This window comes from Lacerta agilis, chromosome 9, assembly GCF_009819535.1.
Source record: "Lacerta agilis isolate rLacAgi1 chromosome 9, rLacAgi1.pri, whole genome shotgun sequence".
Classification (NCBI taxonomy): domain Eukaryota; kingdom Metazoa; phylum Chordata; class Lepidosauria; order Squamata; family Lacertidae; genus Lacerta; species Lacerta agilis.
In genome coordinates, this window is record NC_046320.1 from 56,633,905 (window position 1) to 56,650,574 (window position 16,670).

A 16,670-nucleotide genomic window follows, 5' to 3' on the forward strand; every position below is an offset into this window, starting at 1 on the left:
TGTCACTTAACAACACTGGGAAACACAGACATACCACAAAGGGGAAAGATCATGAAGGTCACTTGGAGTTTCTGCACCACACTGACAAAGCTGGAAATGATTACCACAACCCTCACCGGCTCAGCTTATAGCCCACGATCTTCTCCAAAAGTCTGAAATGTCTATGCAGCCACAGAAGTATCTGTACTGTGTTAACCAAAAGACCCATGACAATAGCCAGGCTTCCACAAACAACTAAGGAAGTAGGAAGAAGTGTGCAGTTCAAGATATGTGCCCCCAAATCCGTTGGAATGTCAGAAGAGACAGTGGGAAAATTTCTGGGTTGCATAAAACCAGTGATGGTTATACCCAACACGCTCTGTTACAGTGATTCTGGTTCACATGTTTTATTTCTGTTTAACGCAGTCACAAGGGGGACAATCATGCATCTTGGCTCAGCCTTGGTTCAGTAAGATGCTACTTCTATTAGCAAACAGCAATAAGAACACTCCATCACATGAGCTAAGTTGGGGTAGGAAGATGGCAGCACCATATGATTCTACAAACTGCCTTGTCATCCACAAGAGAGGGAAGCAGAAACCAAAGGGACAGTGGCCTGTTCCTAATTTTAAATCCAGAGTTGTCTGGTACAATGTCAAGCTTGCAACACTTCATGACTGCTGGAACTCAGTCCCAGAAGTAACATCAACCCCAAGGCAGCAAAGAAAATTACCATGACAATGGTTTAACAGCATGACCTAATCTACCAATGACATGGAAGGGCACAATTAGGATACATACAGCTGCTGCGGTCTTGCTCCAATTTTGGCTGCTAGAATAGGGATGGAGAGCACCTCGAATTGTTCTTTGGCAGGCAAGCCTTGCCGACAATGTCCATCAGTGGTGACAGCAGGGCCCCGCAGAGTTCCTGATCAATGAAGACAGCAAGACTTGCTTGCTAACAAACAATTGGAAGCACACTTTTAAGCTTCCTTTTGTTCTCTCACAGCCACATCTCTACCTGCTGGGAAGGGGATGAGAGGGCATGGGCTTAGGAGACACAGCCTTGCAGGACAAATTGGGACCTGTGCAGGGCCTAATTTGGTGCACAGGTTGATGATGCCCAAACTCTGCTATACTGAACTCACGTAGACGGCCTGGAGTTGCACAACACAGCACCATGCAAGCTCTCATTTTTTGTGCTGATGGATCATGGATACTATAATAATGTATCAGCTTGCTTACATACTATAATAATGTATCAGCTTGTTTATTTATTCCAATTTCCCTTTGTAATAAATACTATTCTGACTGGAACAATCAGTTTGATAAACGGTGACTCGGGACAAAATATCTCAGGAGTTATTTTCTCCTCTTAGTTACTGTTTTTATTGTATTGGTTAACTTTAATATTTCACATCATTTCCTTGTCTTGTGCAGTTTGTCATGTCTGTGTTGCAGCTTGCTAACTATAATGCGAGTAGGGAAAAAAACACAAAATACTATTTTACTGATTTGATTTGACCATCATGTCCTTGAGCAGCAGCTCCCAAAAGACTAATCTTGCATATCTGAGTAACTCATATACATTCTACTAATTCTGAAAGGCAAAGTGCTCCCTCTTCTCTACCTACCATGAGCCACAAATGAATTGTGTATATTGCAGAAGCTCTGCCAAGCACATGATAGAAAATAGGAAAGACCAATTCCCTCAACCCCCATCTATTACTGACATAGAACAAAGAAGCTATATAAGCCAAGAAACCATATGTTTAAAAGATATTTTGGGTTGCATGTAAAGAGTGTTTGCTTTAGCACTTAAGCATGACATGCACAGCGTGTTATGTAATAAAAGTCATGGGCTCTTTCCGAGCTTAAATTCACATTCATTGACTATCCAGAAAACTGGGCTGGGTGCAAGAACCATACATGACAAAATTATGTAAAGTAGCTAAGGCTATAACACTAAAGGTGAGTCACTAAAGAGATCCTGAAGAAGTAATTGTAACAACTTGACTGATTGGGGGTGAGGAGAGAATGCATATGACAAAATAATTCCAGGCTCCCTGTGGATTATCTTCAGAACATCAGTACAATGACATGAATCCAAATAGAAGTTAAAGAAAACAGCAAGTCCACATAGGAAAGTTCCCCAATTTTTGGATAATTCTCCACACCCATAATACCCACCATGTCCCATTCCACACCATTCAGGCCACTATTCACATGAACACCTTTGCAGAGGGTGCAGGTGATTGCAAGGGGAAGGAAGGGATGAGAAGCTTTCCTTCCATGAATTAATTTCCTTTAGTTAACTTGGGAGCCAAGCCAATATGATGCAACAGTAAAGCAAATGCGCAAGGGAAACAGGAATAAAAGTAAGTATGACACAACCATGTTTTTCTAAGAGCATTAAAGGATGCAAAGAAAAGCAACAATACAGCCAAGTAAAGGGCTGGAAAAATGGTTCATATTCCTAAGGCAATACTACGAAGTGTTCTGGCAGTGAGGCACCTGGGAACTTTTGGAGCTCCTGATCAAGTGTCTAATTCCAGAGAGGTTCTGTTAGTCCGTTGCAGCAAGCACAAAGAGACTTGTTTGTGGCTCCTGTAGGATTAACAAGTTTATTGCAGACTAAGTTGTCATGTCTTGAGTCTGAGCCAATTTGTGAAGTGGACACTTAAGTAAGTAGGTAAAAAAAGAAGTATGCCAGACTCTTGATGCTTTTAAATAAAGTAAAAAATATCAATCAATTAAAAAAGAGATAAATAGGTGTCAAGGGATTACACAGAGCACAAGTACAAACAGAATCCAATGGATGGATGTAGATTTTTCTCTGATGGGGAAAGTTTCACTCCTGCCTAGCAGACAAGCACATTGGTCTCATACATCAAGCATATGATGCAGTAAAAAATTAGGTTGTTGCTTGGAATAGACACCCTCAGTAAACTAAATTAAGCAAGTTTTAAAACTAAAGATTTCTTCAGACACAGGACAAAACAATTTAGGCCTTACTGCATGCATCCATTTATGGCGTAAACTGATAGGGTTTTGCTGCATTCCTAAAGTTCAGAAGCCAACTATGAAAAACATTTTATTTGGTCAAGGAAATACCAATTTTCCCACTATTTTAAGCAAACAAAAGATAATCTTCTGTCATGCATTTCCTTATATGGATAGTAGGATGGAAGGCTTCCCCCCCTTCTTTTCAAAAAAGTTAGGAACCCATATTATCTCCTGGCACTCAACCAAGAAAAACAAACAAACCTTTCAACTCCCTGTCTCTTCTCACAATGCCCTTAAAGATAACCATCGACAAATGAATAATGAGAAAGCAGTTTCAACTAAAAATAGCTCTTCAAAATGGTGGGGACACTGACTGGAGTAGCCAGCCCTCTGAGTTCAGTATGAAAATAAGAAAAACAAAGTCTAATTCCTCCTTGTTTACACTAAACAGAATGTACTTGTGTGGAACTTGCCCAAAGGCTCATTTTGGATGTTTTGCAACTAGCCATCTGCTTCTTTGTTACTGTCTGTCAGTTAATGCTCTTTCATTGAAATGAATACAGTCATACCTCTAGATATGATCGCTGCGTGTTGCGTTCATCATGGGATACGAATGTGCCGAACCCGGAAGTACCGGAACAGGTTACTTCCGGGTTCGGCGGTTCGTGTATGCACAGAAGTGCCGCATTGTGCTTTGTGCATGCGCAGAAGTGCCAAATCGCATTGCACACATGCGCAGACGCGGCACTTCAGGTTGCGCGCTGCTCATGTTGCGAACAGGGCTCCGGAACGGATCCCGTTCGCAACCAGAGCTATGACTGTATAAGGTAGAAAGATTCAGTTAGGATGGTTTCTCATGCTACATTTTGCATTGTAGATAACTAGTAACAAGCAGTATAATGTAGAGGAAAGGGCACATGAAAACTGCTTCTTTGCCCTTTAAAATACAGATTGGGCACCTGTTTCCCTGCATGCCAAGTTTCACCACCATTTCATGCGTTTCCCAGCATTTTGGCCCAGAAAGGTCCTGTTTTCCCCTGAAACTAGTGTGGAACTGGTTGCACAGGGCAAATTAGGTTGCAAGTCCATTCAGAAGCTTTCCCTCTATTGATATACAGACAAATGAGTAGTGCCACCCACTATTCAGCTAAAGTATGATCTCTTGAGCTGCTATGTGCCCAACCTATCTCTGGTCACAATACCAACAAGCTTCAGTGTACATTATTTTCCAGGTTTCCCACAGGAAACTCAGTAGCAAGCCAATACTTGCAGTACACCTACCTAAATGTTGAAGCCTTGCTTGGCTTGGCTTTTCTTTTTAGCACAGCAAAAAAATGGATATCTAAGACAGGGGTAGGCAACCTAAGGTGCGGGGGCTGGATGCGGCCCAATCGCCTTCTCAATTCGGCCCATGGATGGTCCAGGAATCAGCGTGTTTTTACATGAGTACAATGTGTGCTTTTGTTTAAAATGCATCTCTGGGTTATTTGTGGTGCATGGGAATTTGTTCATTTCCCCGCCCCGCCCCCCCCAAAATAGTCTGGCCTACCACACACAAGGTCTGAGGGACAGTGGACCGGCCCACGGCTGAAAAAGATTGCTGACCCCTGATCTAAGAAGTAATCAGGCTTCCCTGCCTTTTCCTAGCTCCCACTGCAGCATTTTCCCTTCCTTCCTTCCATCTCCTCTGCATCCACAAGCCACTCACCCTACTATTCTCCCCCTCTCCATCCGGTTAACATGGTTAACAGCATCATCCAGTTGAGTGTTCCTATATCTGGATAAGTGGAACGTTCAACAGATATGAGTGAAGTATGGAGAGCACATATACAACTACTGAGTGACTAAACCCACCACGTTTGTGAGTGAAGGGTGGAGGACTGAGAGAGAAGTGGGGTCAAAACATACAAATATATTATGTAAACATACACATCTGCAAGTTTCCACTTGTTTGTTCAATTCGTTTTGTTACAGGTGTGAAATTAAGCTTTCTGTCCACTAGGTTGTGCTTATAGGCAGTCACTCCTAGCAAACAGACTCTACAAAGTTTACTGCTACACATATTTCATAAGGGGACATAAGTATTTAAGTCTATTGGAGTGAGGGGAGAGAAATGCGTGACAGATCCAGGAATCTGTGTCACGCTTCTTTCGGAGCATTTCAGTTTATGTGAAAGGCATCTTAAACCTATATGACTTACCTTCATTTGACATTTAACTGAAAGTTTCTTATTTAAAGCAGTCCAGATTTGCAACCTACTTAAGAATGAAGCCGAGCAAGAAAAAATGTTTGCTTTTCCTATAGTGGTATAATTTGATCCCAGTCCAGCAACTGTGGTGCATGAACATATGTTCACTAGACTCACAGAGGAACCAGCTCCCTTTGGAGACAAGGAGTGCTCATCTCATGATAATAGGGAGGATACCCACATATGCCCCCTAAAAATCAAGCAAAAGAAGGGGGATTCAGAGGCCTCCTTGGAGATTTGATACATACTCAAGCGTAAAATTTATCCTGTTACTCAACATAAAACATTGCAAAACAATGAACACAATACTATGGAGGAAGTACTCAATAGTGTTTTTAAACTACATCTACTGGCTAAGGTTCTTGCGCTTGTTTTTCAGCTTAGGAGCAAAACCATGCCCTTTTACATTTGCACCTCCTTCACGGTCTTGAGAATGGCAGATGGAACAGGATCAGAAGCTTTGTTCTGCTAGAATCTGTCTCAGTGGTAGAGCATTCCAGATTCAATTCCTAGCAATGCCGGGGAGGGCTGGGAGAGGCCCCCTACCTGAAGCCCTGGGGAGCTGCTGTCAGTCAGTACAGGCAATGCTGAGCTAGATGAACTGATGTTCTAACTCAGTATAAAGCAGCTTCCTGTTTTGCATCTGCCTACAGAGCCAGGAACTGCAAGGCAAAACAGCAGCAGCGCATGTGAGGAGGTTGCTCTGCAGGGGACCAGCATCTGGCTACTTCAGCTGTCATTTCCGAGTCTGGATCATTTCCTCCAAGGCCTGCTCCAGAGATTCAGAAGCAGAATGACAACTGGAATAACTAAACGCCTTTAGACGACTTTTTGTTACTTCTCTAGTAATTCTTGTTTATGTTACTGTATCTTAAGCTATATATCATAAGCCACCTAGACAACTTCATTTAGTAGGTGGGCATAAATACATGGTATAGTTCAGCACATCCCGAGAGCCCCAGGGTGATAAGAGGCTGATCTACAGTGGTACCTCGGGTTAAGAACTTAATTCGTTCCAGAGGTCCGTTCTTAACCTGAAACTGTTCTTAACCAGAAGCACCACTTTAGCTAATGGGGCCTCCCGCTGCCGCTGCGCCGCCAGAGCACGGTTTCTGTTCTTATCCTGAAGCAAAGTTCTTAACCCGAGGTACTATTTCTGGGTTAGCAGAGTCTGTAACCTGAAGCATCCATAACATGAAGCATCTGTAACCCGAGGTACCACTGTACTCCAAATAAATAAATTCCTAATCTAAAGAGACATTATACATAAGCTGATTTAATGTAATGGTACTCCTGATAGTATACGGCTGGCGCTGTGGGTTAAACCACAGAACCTAGGGCTTGCCGATCAGAAGGTCGGCAGTTCGAATCCCCGCGACAGGGTGAGCTCCCGTTGCTCGGTCCCTGCTCCTGCCAACCTAGCAGTTTGAAAGCACGTCAAAGTGCAAGTATATAAATAGGTACCGCTCCGGTGGGAAGGTAAAAGGCATTTCCGTGCGCTGCTCTGGTTCGCCAGAAGCGTCTTAGTCATGCTGGCCACATGACCTGGAAGCTGTACGCCGGCTCCCTCGGCCAATAAAGCGAGATGACCACCACAACCCCAGAGTCGTCCGTGACTGCACCTAATGGCCAGGGGTCCCTTTACCTTTTACTCCTGAAATACCCTTTAATTCTATTAACAATTTTGTTCCCTTCTACTTTTTACTCCCGTTAAATGGTTTCCAATTCTCTCTCTCTTCCATGCTGACTACCTTTACTTTACTGCTTCCATCTAGAAAGTTAGTCACTAAATGACCTTTCCCCAACATGGTGCCCTCCAGATGTTTGGGGCTGCATCTCCCACCAGCCCCTGTCAACACACCAATGGCCAGGTATGATGGTGATTATAGCCTGTCACATCTGGAGGGCACCAGGTTTAGAAAGGCTGTCCTAAATTAAATCCGATTCCACGGGTCTTCCCTATAATCCAGTTTCCAGCACCATAAACTGGGTTGAAAATAGCAGGTTTGCTATGGCAACCGTGAAGGTAAAAAATGGCAAATTGTTTAAAGTTTCGTAGCTTGCAATTAGCTCAGATCAAAGCCTCTTGCTTTCTCCACTCGCTTGAGCTTACTTCACCGGCATTTGAAAGTTGAAATCATTTTTTCCATTTCAAACAGGCAGCTACCAATTCTACTGAAGCTGTGAGTGCAGCGGTTTTTATGAAGGAAACTCTTGGTGCTTTACTGAATACGACATTTGCTTTTATGGACGCTCTTGCCAATAATAAAATCCATTAGGAACTAATTTCTATTTAGTCACCGTTTAAAAGTGCTGCTGAAAAGTATTTTTAAGCTTCCCTTTGTACGCAGCAGTATGGGGATGCCAGCTCCCAATACAAAGCCATAAAAATAACTTGCTCTCGCAGCACAGAATGAATTGCACGCATGACTTCCCCCCAAACCCAAGAAGGTCACAACAAGACAGCAGGACCTTGGTAAAGGGCACATAAACAGCTCTGCTCCTTTGTTCGCGTATTTCTTTATCAACACCTAATTAGCCAGCACTTCTGGCTTTACTGGGAAGGGAATAGTGCTGTGTTGTACACCCTGTTCTGATGTACCCATAACACAACACAGTTCCATTATACTATCAGAGGAGCAATTGATCAGCATACCAGAATGAAGTGCATTAATTCCAACATGCCATACAAAGGAACACACACTGGACATTAACTCCAGTCTGCATTTGGACTGTGTGTGTGTGTGTGTGTGTATTTGTAGTAATAGTTCAGACTTATTAATATGGATGCAATCCATTTGGGGACCTGTCACACACACATAAACATGATACATAAATTGCATTTGCTTTCAGGAGACTTGCATTATTAAATTTATATGCCACCCTTCCTCCCAAAGGAGCACTGCTGTTGCAAGATGCTAGTGGGTTATGTATTGGGAATTAATGTGTTAGCCGGACCATTTTTAAAATGTGGTCTTTTATGGAAGCAGAGGAAAGAAATGCAATGTGGGGGGAAAGAGTCCCTTTATTTATCCTATGATACTTTAAGGACCTCTGCATGGCATGAAGAGTAAGGTAATACACATTTTCCTACTTTGAAAGAAAAACTTGCAAAATAGATCCAGCCTAGAGGCTCCAGGACAGCTTAGAACTCCTCAACATAATCAGTTTAGGAGAACACATTTTTCCAAGTGTTGACTCCCCTAATGTGTTTTCTTAAACTGCTTGCTTTGAGTTTCCTTTCTGCTATATTACCTATTTCCTTTGTTCTTCCATTGTCTATGCCACTGGCCTTCAACTGGTAGATGAGGACTTACCACAAACATTGCCATCATTGGGTTCCCAAAGGCATGCTTGGGTTATAGGAAGGTCCAGGGTTAAAAAAAACATTGAAGACTATTGGACTGTGCTATCCACCTGTTCTCTCTGATCTTATGAGGTCAGGAAGCATTTCTGTCTACCATCACCACACACAAGGGCCCTTTTAAATATTTTTAAATTAAATAATTTGAGCTACCTTTGCAAAAGATAGTAGTTAAGTATTCTAGTCTGGAATAGTTAACAGGAAACTATTTTCTGGATAAGAAGTCATAGGGTTGCCCTTTCACAGGGCACATATACATTATTAAACAGCATTTTCCTCGTCAGTTGACTACTTTTACCAAAGGATGGGGGGGGACGCTGGTGGTGCTGTGGTCTAAACCACTGAGCCTCTTGGGCTTGCCAATTGGAAAGTCTGCACTATGGTGTGAGCTCCCTTTCCTCTGTTCCCAGCTTCTGCCAACCTAACAATTTAAAAGCACACCAGTGCAGGTACTGCTACGGCGGGAAGATAAACGGCATTTCCATGCACTCTGGCTTCCGTCACAGTGTTCTGTTGCACCAGAAGCGGTTTAGTCATGCTGGCCACATGACCTGGAAAGCTGTCTGTGGACAAACGCTGGCTCCCTGAGCCTGAAGTAAGATGAGCGCCGCAACCCCATAGTCACCTTTGACTGGACTTAACCATCCAGGGGTCCTTTACCTTTACCTACCAATGGACGGGTATGAGAAGACCTGGGCATTTTAACAAAGCCCCAGTCCTAAATTAAGTCCCACAGCACTGTCTCTCCACAGCTCACTTACACTAAAGTAAGGGAAAATGAATCAAGTTCTGGTAGTTGCTTTTTGCAATTTTATAACCATAATGTCTACCACAACTAATGCATTCAAGTGTATTCTCCTACCACATCATAATTCAGATGCACAACTGATAAAAAGCAAGAACACAAGCAAAACACCAATTTTGACCCAAATACAAAAGGACAAGAAATACTCTTTTAATTAGTGGCTATGTCAGATAATAAAGTTTTGAAGGCCATAACCACCACTTCTATGATGGGACACTGCTACTTCTCTTAAAAACAAGATGAATGCCCAAATTGCACCCAACTGAATTGAATGCCTGTTCATTCATCAGGCATATAATGTTACCAAAATATTCCTTTTCACTAGTTTCAAGTGGCACATGTTGCAGCAGCTTTGGGCATAAAAGGGTTTTTTAAAAAGCAAAATAGGCTCACCCGAGAGATGGTCAGAGGCATGTTGAAGTCTTTGCCACCTTGAAGCCTGAAACCCCAGGGGGCTGGACCAACCAAAGAAACGCTGTAGTTGTTCATGGCGTCTGGAAGTCAAGATTTAATTCCAGAGAATGAATGCCTGTAAGAAAGGTTTAAAAGATTATTTGGAAAGTTGAAGGAACTCACACACAAAGAACAATTGCAATATGGCCTTCAGATATTAACATTTTGAAGTCTCTAAGAGGAGAGTCATCAACGTTCAAAGCCCTGCCTGTGAATTTTCGGGGGGGGGGGATTATTTCATAAGGTCAATAGTAACAATGAATAGATGCAACACTGCAAACTAGGCGAGCTTGGAAGTTTCAAAGCTTTTAGCTTTGTTTACTAAATACAAGCAAAACAAGCCTGCTAAAGTAGACCATACTTCAGGGCCTCAGAAAACGTTCTGATGCAAATCACCCTGCAAAAGGTGACTAACCAATTAACTAGAACCTTTTTGTAAGAGAAACACTGACGTTAGTAAAATAAGGAGATGAGTACTTGCCAGTTTTGGACAGGGCAAATATCAGCCTAAAAATAGACCTTGCAGCTTGGAAGTAGACCTCGTGTTCCTCATATGCTGGTTGCATCTATGCCAGGAGTGCTTTTTGCTACCTTTGGCTGGTCATCCAACTGCACCACTTCCTGCATGACAGGGAATTCGCAATCCTGCTTGGATTACCACAATGAATTCTAACTCAACTTCTCTTAAGAGACTGTTTGGCAACTACCATGTAACTGATGGTTGCTCAGTCACAGAGAACCATGTTATAGCGGTGTCTGAAATGCTGCACTAGCTACCAATTCTCTCTAAAATCCCTAAGACTATAGTATCTTATGGAACACCACTTCCCCACCAAGGTCTTCAGAGACCTTGCTCTGGGAACCCACAAGTCTACATTACACCAGGTTGGAAAGAGGGACTTCCCTGGAATGGTGCTGCACTCTTGAAATCCTATTGCAGGAAGGCATGCCTCGCACAGGGTTACACAAATGCAGGTATCCTAGCTATTAGCTATTTTCCTGTCAATTGCATTTGCAGATGAGCACGAAGGAGATCTCTCTCTCTTCCCCTTCCCTGAACCTTCCACGTGCCACCAAAGGAACAAACCCCTTGCATCCATATTCCGGCACATGCAAAGGATTCAGGGTGGAAAGGGAATGGACGCTTACTTTGTAAGACATTCACAAATAGAAAGAATATCTCAGGGGGGCTGTCCTTCTATCACTCTCTGCTGAGCTTCTGGGTGGCGACAGACAGCCCTCAACACCTGGAGATAGGGATGCATCATGTTCTTGATTGCTTCCAAGGCTAGGATAAAGTGAGAGCCTCCCTCTGCTCAGGGGCGGAGGGAGCCAATCTGCCGCCCGGGGCGGCAAACTTGAAAGGCACCCCTCCCCACGCATGCGTCGTGACGTCACGACGCATGCGCAGCCTCCTGGGTGGACTGCGCATGTGTGGACATGTGCAGTCCACCCAAGATGGCGGGCACGATCACCGGCACCGCTTCTGACCGGCACCGGGCCGCACCGCGCTGCGTTTTAAGGCTGCAGCGGGTGAACAGCAGTGCTGCTGTTCGCCTGCTGCAGCCTTAAAATGCAGCGTGGCACAATCGCCGGTCGAAAGGGGTGTCGGCCGATCGCGCCCGCCATCTTGGGTGGACTGCGCATGTCCACCCAAGATGGTGGGCGCGATCGGCCGGCACCCCTTCTGTGTGGTGCGGCAACCTTTAAGGCTGCAGCGCGTGTTCGCGCGTTGCAGCCTTTTAAAAGTTGCCGCGCTCGATCGCGGGGGTGGGGCCTGCCCCCAGAGTGTCACCCTCCCCAGGGCAGTACCCGGGGCAGACCGCCCCCCGCCCCCTTTTCTCTGCCCCTGCCTCTGCTGAATATTTTGCTCATGCGCTGCAGCACATCAGTGAATCCATAAAGAATGGCTTCCTCCCAAGGAGAGGTAAATTGTGAAAACTCCTGCTTTTAACTTTCAGTAAGTTACGGGATGTTGTTGTTGTTGTTCTTCTTCAACCAGGCTTTTGGCTGACTAACATGCTATATCCTTTTCAATGTGTTTGTGGGGAGGGGGAGTTACTGTTTCATTTTGTTCTGGTTTTTACTATATATTTTGTGTTTATATCTTGTATTTTTATGATGTGAACTGCCCCGAGATCCACCTATGAAGGGCTGTATACAAATTTAATAAATAAATAAAAATAAATAAGTGCTAGGTGCTATTTCTAAGTGCCTTTTTCCACTTCTACTGCTATGTTCTTATTCTGTGTTACCAATACCAATAGAAAGGTGGGAATCACAGAATTATAGATAGAATAGTGAGCCATCTTTGCTCAAAAAGCTTCCTCTTTCATTCTAAACATGGGTGGGGGCTGGAGAGATGTAGCTCCTATGCTAAAGTTTAGATACTAGATACTAGATACTACACACACACACACACACACACACACACGAATAAGTCCAAATCTGCTAGCAAAATGTACCCCTAGCAAGCTTCCTATGTTACACATCTGGTGTTTAGGTTTACATGCAAGATGCTTTGTGTACACACTGAAAAATGCCATACATGAACCCAGCTCAGCCCAGTTCCAAAAATAGATTCCATGGCTGAGTCCACTCAGAACTCAACTTCCTTTTAAAACTGCATAAAAGGAATCAATAAAACAATACATTCTTAAAACGAATAATTACATCATTTTTCATTTTAAAAAGGGTTTCTCAGACTTTATGAATTTAGGAATACGTACATAAGGACACTACCATACAGTTACAGAAAGTGTTAATGCAGTAAAAAAATAAAAAATAGCAGCCCTTGAAATCTTCCACCTAACTCTTAAAGCATACAAAGTAGTAGCTAGCAGAAGTTACATAACACAAACCAACATTTTGCAAGCGAAATATTTGCATATGAAGCCTAAGGCATTTTTTTAATGGTGGATTTGTTGCTGCTGTTCAAAGTTCAAGTGAAGTGTTTCAGCACCACATGAGATAAAATATTGTAACTGAGCCTTACGTAGAAGCTGTTATCCATTCCCATCGATTTGGAAAGGCTGAGAGGCTGCACAGACTGTAAAACGAAACCAAAGCATGGTATGGAAAGATACTAAAGTTACCTAGTATTTATGTGGAACTACATTTACCCCCAAATGATTTGGGGAGTGTTATAAAGGATGCTTCTTCTTTCCTTGAATAATATTTACTGCTGTGGGGTGTGGGGTGTGGTGGCAAAACTACAAAACCAGTAGCATTTTTTAATGTGGCATTGGCAAAGTTGCCCAAATATGGTTTAGCATACCACAACAATTCATATTAGAGTTTCTCAAAGTGCACAACAAGCTTCCCCAAGGCGGGTGTGGGGGACACAATGTACCAAGGCAAAATTCTAAATACATATACACAAGCACATACCGGTACTATTAGTATCACACCTCCTTCAAGAGACAGCCTTACTACTGCGAAAATGCCTTCTCTTTCTCTGCCAGTCCCAAAACCTAACCTGAGATGCACCGCTACAGGCAGGAGTTCAAAGCACAGAATGTCAGAGGTTAGCAATGTGCTTTAACCTCCACTGGCAACTGCTGATAGAACATGCTCACTGCCCCTTTCTGCAATTAATACATGGCATGTCTATACTTGAGGCTGTCATATTCTGGAAATTAATGCATTAATGGTGGTAATTATCTGGTTTAATGTATGCAGAACACACGTACTAAAGACTTGCTTAGCGCCATCATCTGCTATCTCAGTTTCACCTCCATGTTTCATTGAAGCAGCAATCACTTTCTCTCGTCTTCAGATGCTCATTTTGACATTTAAAGACTCGCACTTGGCTAATGTTGCCAACGCAACATATTTGGAATGTTTTAAGTTGCATCTCATTGCTCCCCTAAAGTCTCAGGTGGGCATCTGTTCCCATGAAGATTGCATAGTTAAATTAGCAAGGAACAGGTTGGTACACTGCATTATATTTTTAAGCATACCACAAAACATGGCAGCTACAGGGCACCAAAACAAAAAGCCCTACCCTTAAAAGTCGCGCCACACTAACCATATATATACCATGTGTGTGGGGGTGTGCATGTATGTGCACACACACAGGGGACTTCCTACTTTTTCTATCTGGCTGCAGCCTAGTTACCAAAGCCCTGACAACGGCCAGAAAAACAGAGCCATCAAACAATCCCACACCCTTCAACCTGCCCTGCCCTGAATGTGTTCCCTAAGACTCTTTCCCCCTCCATGCTGTCTTTTGCCACGTCCGGATTACAGGTTTTGTAAGCAGGCTGCAGGAGCGGCTAGCTAAAGTCTTGCTGATGAAATGTGATTTTCTTTTTTTTTTTTAAGGGGGAAGTGAAGCTGGGGAAAGGACCCAAGGAGGGGCAGCGCAGGCAGCTAACAAACCAGATTATTGTATAGCTGGCTGCTCACTTCCCGTTTACTCGATCACAGGTCTTTGAAAGGGGGGGTGAGACACTCTTGAGACTTCACCCCAGTGCCACAGACAGGCGTGCGCCTCTCTGAAAGGACAAAAAAAAAAAAAGCCAGGATATTGGATGGGTGGAACTGGAAAGGGAAATAAGAATTAAGAAAGCTCTGAATGTCTTCTATTCCGGACTTAAAGGGCTGCCGCCCGGTACTTGAACCTCGTTCGCTGAACTCTCCCTCCCTGCTTTTATTCCCTTCCTCTGTGCGCACTTTGCTACCGACACGGGTCTCCTTCGCGGCGGGCTTCTCTCACGCCCTCACGGCTCCGAGTGAGCCGGCGCCGCGGGGGGAAAGAGGAGCAGCCCCACGCCCTGGGCAAAGGCGTCGGTCTCATCTTCCGCAGACCCTCCTGCCGCCGCCGCCGCCGCCGCCCTCTTTTGGGCACGCGAAGGGCTTCCCCGCGCGAACCCCTCGGCCGGAGCGCTACCTTTTTGCAAGGGAGCCCCCTCCTCACTCTTTACCTCGCTTGGCGCGGTGGCCCCTCCGGCAAAAGTCCGCTTTTCCACTCCCTCCGGCGCAAAAAACAAAACAAAAACAAAACCCCTCCACTCACTTCCGAGGCGCGCGGAGTTCAGGGCGCACAGGCAGCAGCACACCGACGACGCGCAGGCGCTCCCAGCAAACTCGCGAGCGTGTGAGAGCAGACGGCAAGCCGAAGCTCGCTCTCCTCGGGCTCTTGTTTGCACTTCCGCCCCTTTTTCGCGTCGCTCCTCCCCTCCCCGGCTCAGGAGGGACGGCGAAGCTCTCTCTCCAGCTGAGAGGGGAGGGAAGCCGCGAGACGCCCGGAGGGGGGCGGGGAAACCGGGACCCGGCGCAAGGAAGCCGAGCTGAACAGCCAGGACTCATCTCTCTCCCTCTCTTTAACGTACGTTTCTTCGGAAGTAATTGACGCTAGCAAAGGATACGTAAGGCTACAGTCTCCCTTAAATGAATAACAACTTTTATTAAAACGAAGCGCGCCTAGGCCCTATTATTAGCCGGTGTTGCGCACATACTTAAGGCGGTGTAATTCTATAATTACTTCTAAAGGAGGAAAGTCCCAGGATGGGGCAATCCACGCGGGGTGTGCCTTGAAGGGGTGCCCTGCGAGCGGCTGTGGTGGTTTTTGGGTTCCAGTGAGATCTTGCAAGAGCCCTACAAAACTGCCTTGTGCGATCTTGCTGGAAGCTGCCCTGGTAAGCAAGGCTGCGGGTCTGGTAGCAGGATGGGCTGCGTGGTGTGAGCACCTTCCTGTTTTGCCTCAGGCAGCGGAATGCGATGGGCCATCCGGGTAGATCCCGTTGGATTTTGAGGAGGTCATGCCCAAGTAAACAAAAGAGCAGGTCTGCCTATAGCAATTCTAGGTGCAATTTATTAGGGAAAGAGACTCATTAAAAGCAGTATGGGACAGGGCACTTCTCCAGATCAAGAAAAGGAATCGTCCTGCTCTGTTCTGCCTTGGTCAGAACACACCCGGAATACTATGTCCAGAAGGATATTGACAAGCTGGAACATGTGCAGAGGAGGGTGACTGAAATGATCAAGGGTCTGGAAACCAAGCATAAAGAGAGAATTGAGTGTGTTTGGCCTGGTAAAGAGGAGACTAAGAGGAGATAGAGCACAATCATTTTCAAATATCTAAAGGGCTGTCTTGTGGTGGATGGAGCAAGCTTGTTTTCCTGTTTCAGAGAGTAGAACCCGAACCACTGGATTCAAGTTACAAGAAATGAGATTCCAACTAAATATCTAGAAGAACTTTCTTGTGGTAACAGCTGTTTGACTGTGGAAAATAAGTGCATGAGAAGTAGTGGACTCTTCTTCCTTGGTAGGATCTAGTTGAGAGTTCTGCATTGTAGGGGGTTGGACTAGATAACTGTTAAGGTCCCCTCCAACTCTTTAAGTCTTTGATTCTATTATTCCCCCACTAAAATCAACAGAATTCAACAGGGATGGTATCCTTTAAATTCAATGGATAATAAAATGCACAATAGCATTCATACACCTAAACAATAAAGCTTCAAATATTTTGATTGATTGACTGATTTTGAAATGCAAGAATGGGTATCACATCACGAAACAAAATTGATTATTGAAACTGCATGTGCCCAGTGTTCAGGTCGGTCAGAGTCAGTTCAAACATGATTTGAGACAAATGTCTCAGATTGAGTGTGTGTGTGTGAACTGGCACTTGCCGTCCCCACTCCAGGCAGATCCAGAGAAGCCTCTCAAGAGGCTCTTCCTCCATCCTGTCTTGCTCTGAGAGAGGAAGGATGGGGCTTTCTTAAAGCAAAGCATTCTGGGCAGGGTGGATCTAGTAATAACATGCTGTTGCCTTGCCTTTCGTTTTTAGACTATTGTAAATGGTTATG

At 44.5% G+C, this 16,670-nt stretch overlaps 1 protein-coding gene across 3 annotated transcripts in view; it reads right to left on the bottom strand.

Moving 5' to 3' along the window:
• Positions 1 to 15,062, bottom strand: part of PDLIM5 (PDZ and LIM domain 5) — an 86,093-nt gene extending 71,031 nt beyond the window's left edge. Inside the window, exons 1-2 of one of the 3 annotated variants that reach the window (XM_033160536.1) lie at positions 14,876 to 15,062; positions 9,796 to 9,931 (exon numbers count right to left, since the gene is read on the bottom strand). In XM_033160536.1, coding sequence (XP_033016427.1) covers positions 9,796 to 9,891 — 96 coding nt within the window. In that variant the 5' untranslated portion in view covers positions 9,892 to 9,931; positions 14,876 to 15,062. The remainder of the gene's footprint in view (positions 1 to 9,795; positions 9,932 to 14,875) is intronic. The other 2 variants (XM_033160538.1, XM_033160539.1) reach the window with 2 other exon arrangements.
• Between the last annotated feature and the right edge of the window lie 1,608 nt (positions 15,063 to 16,670).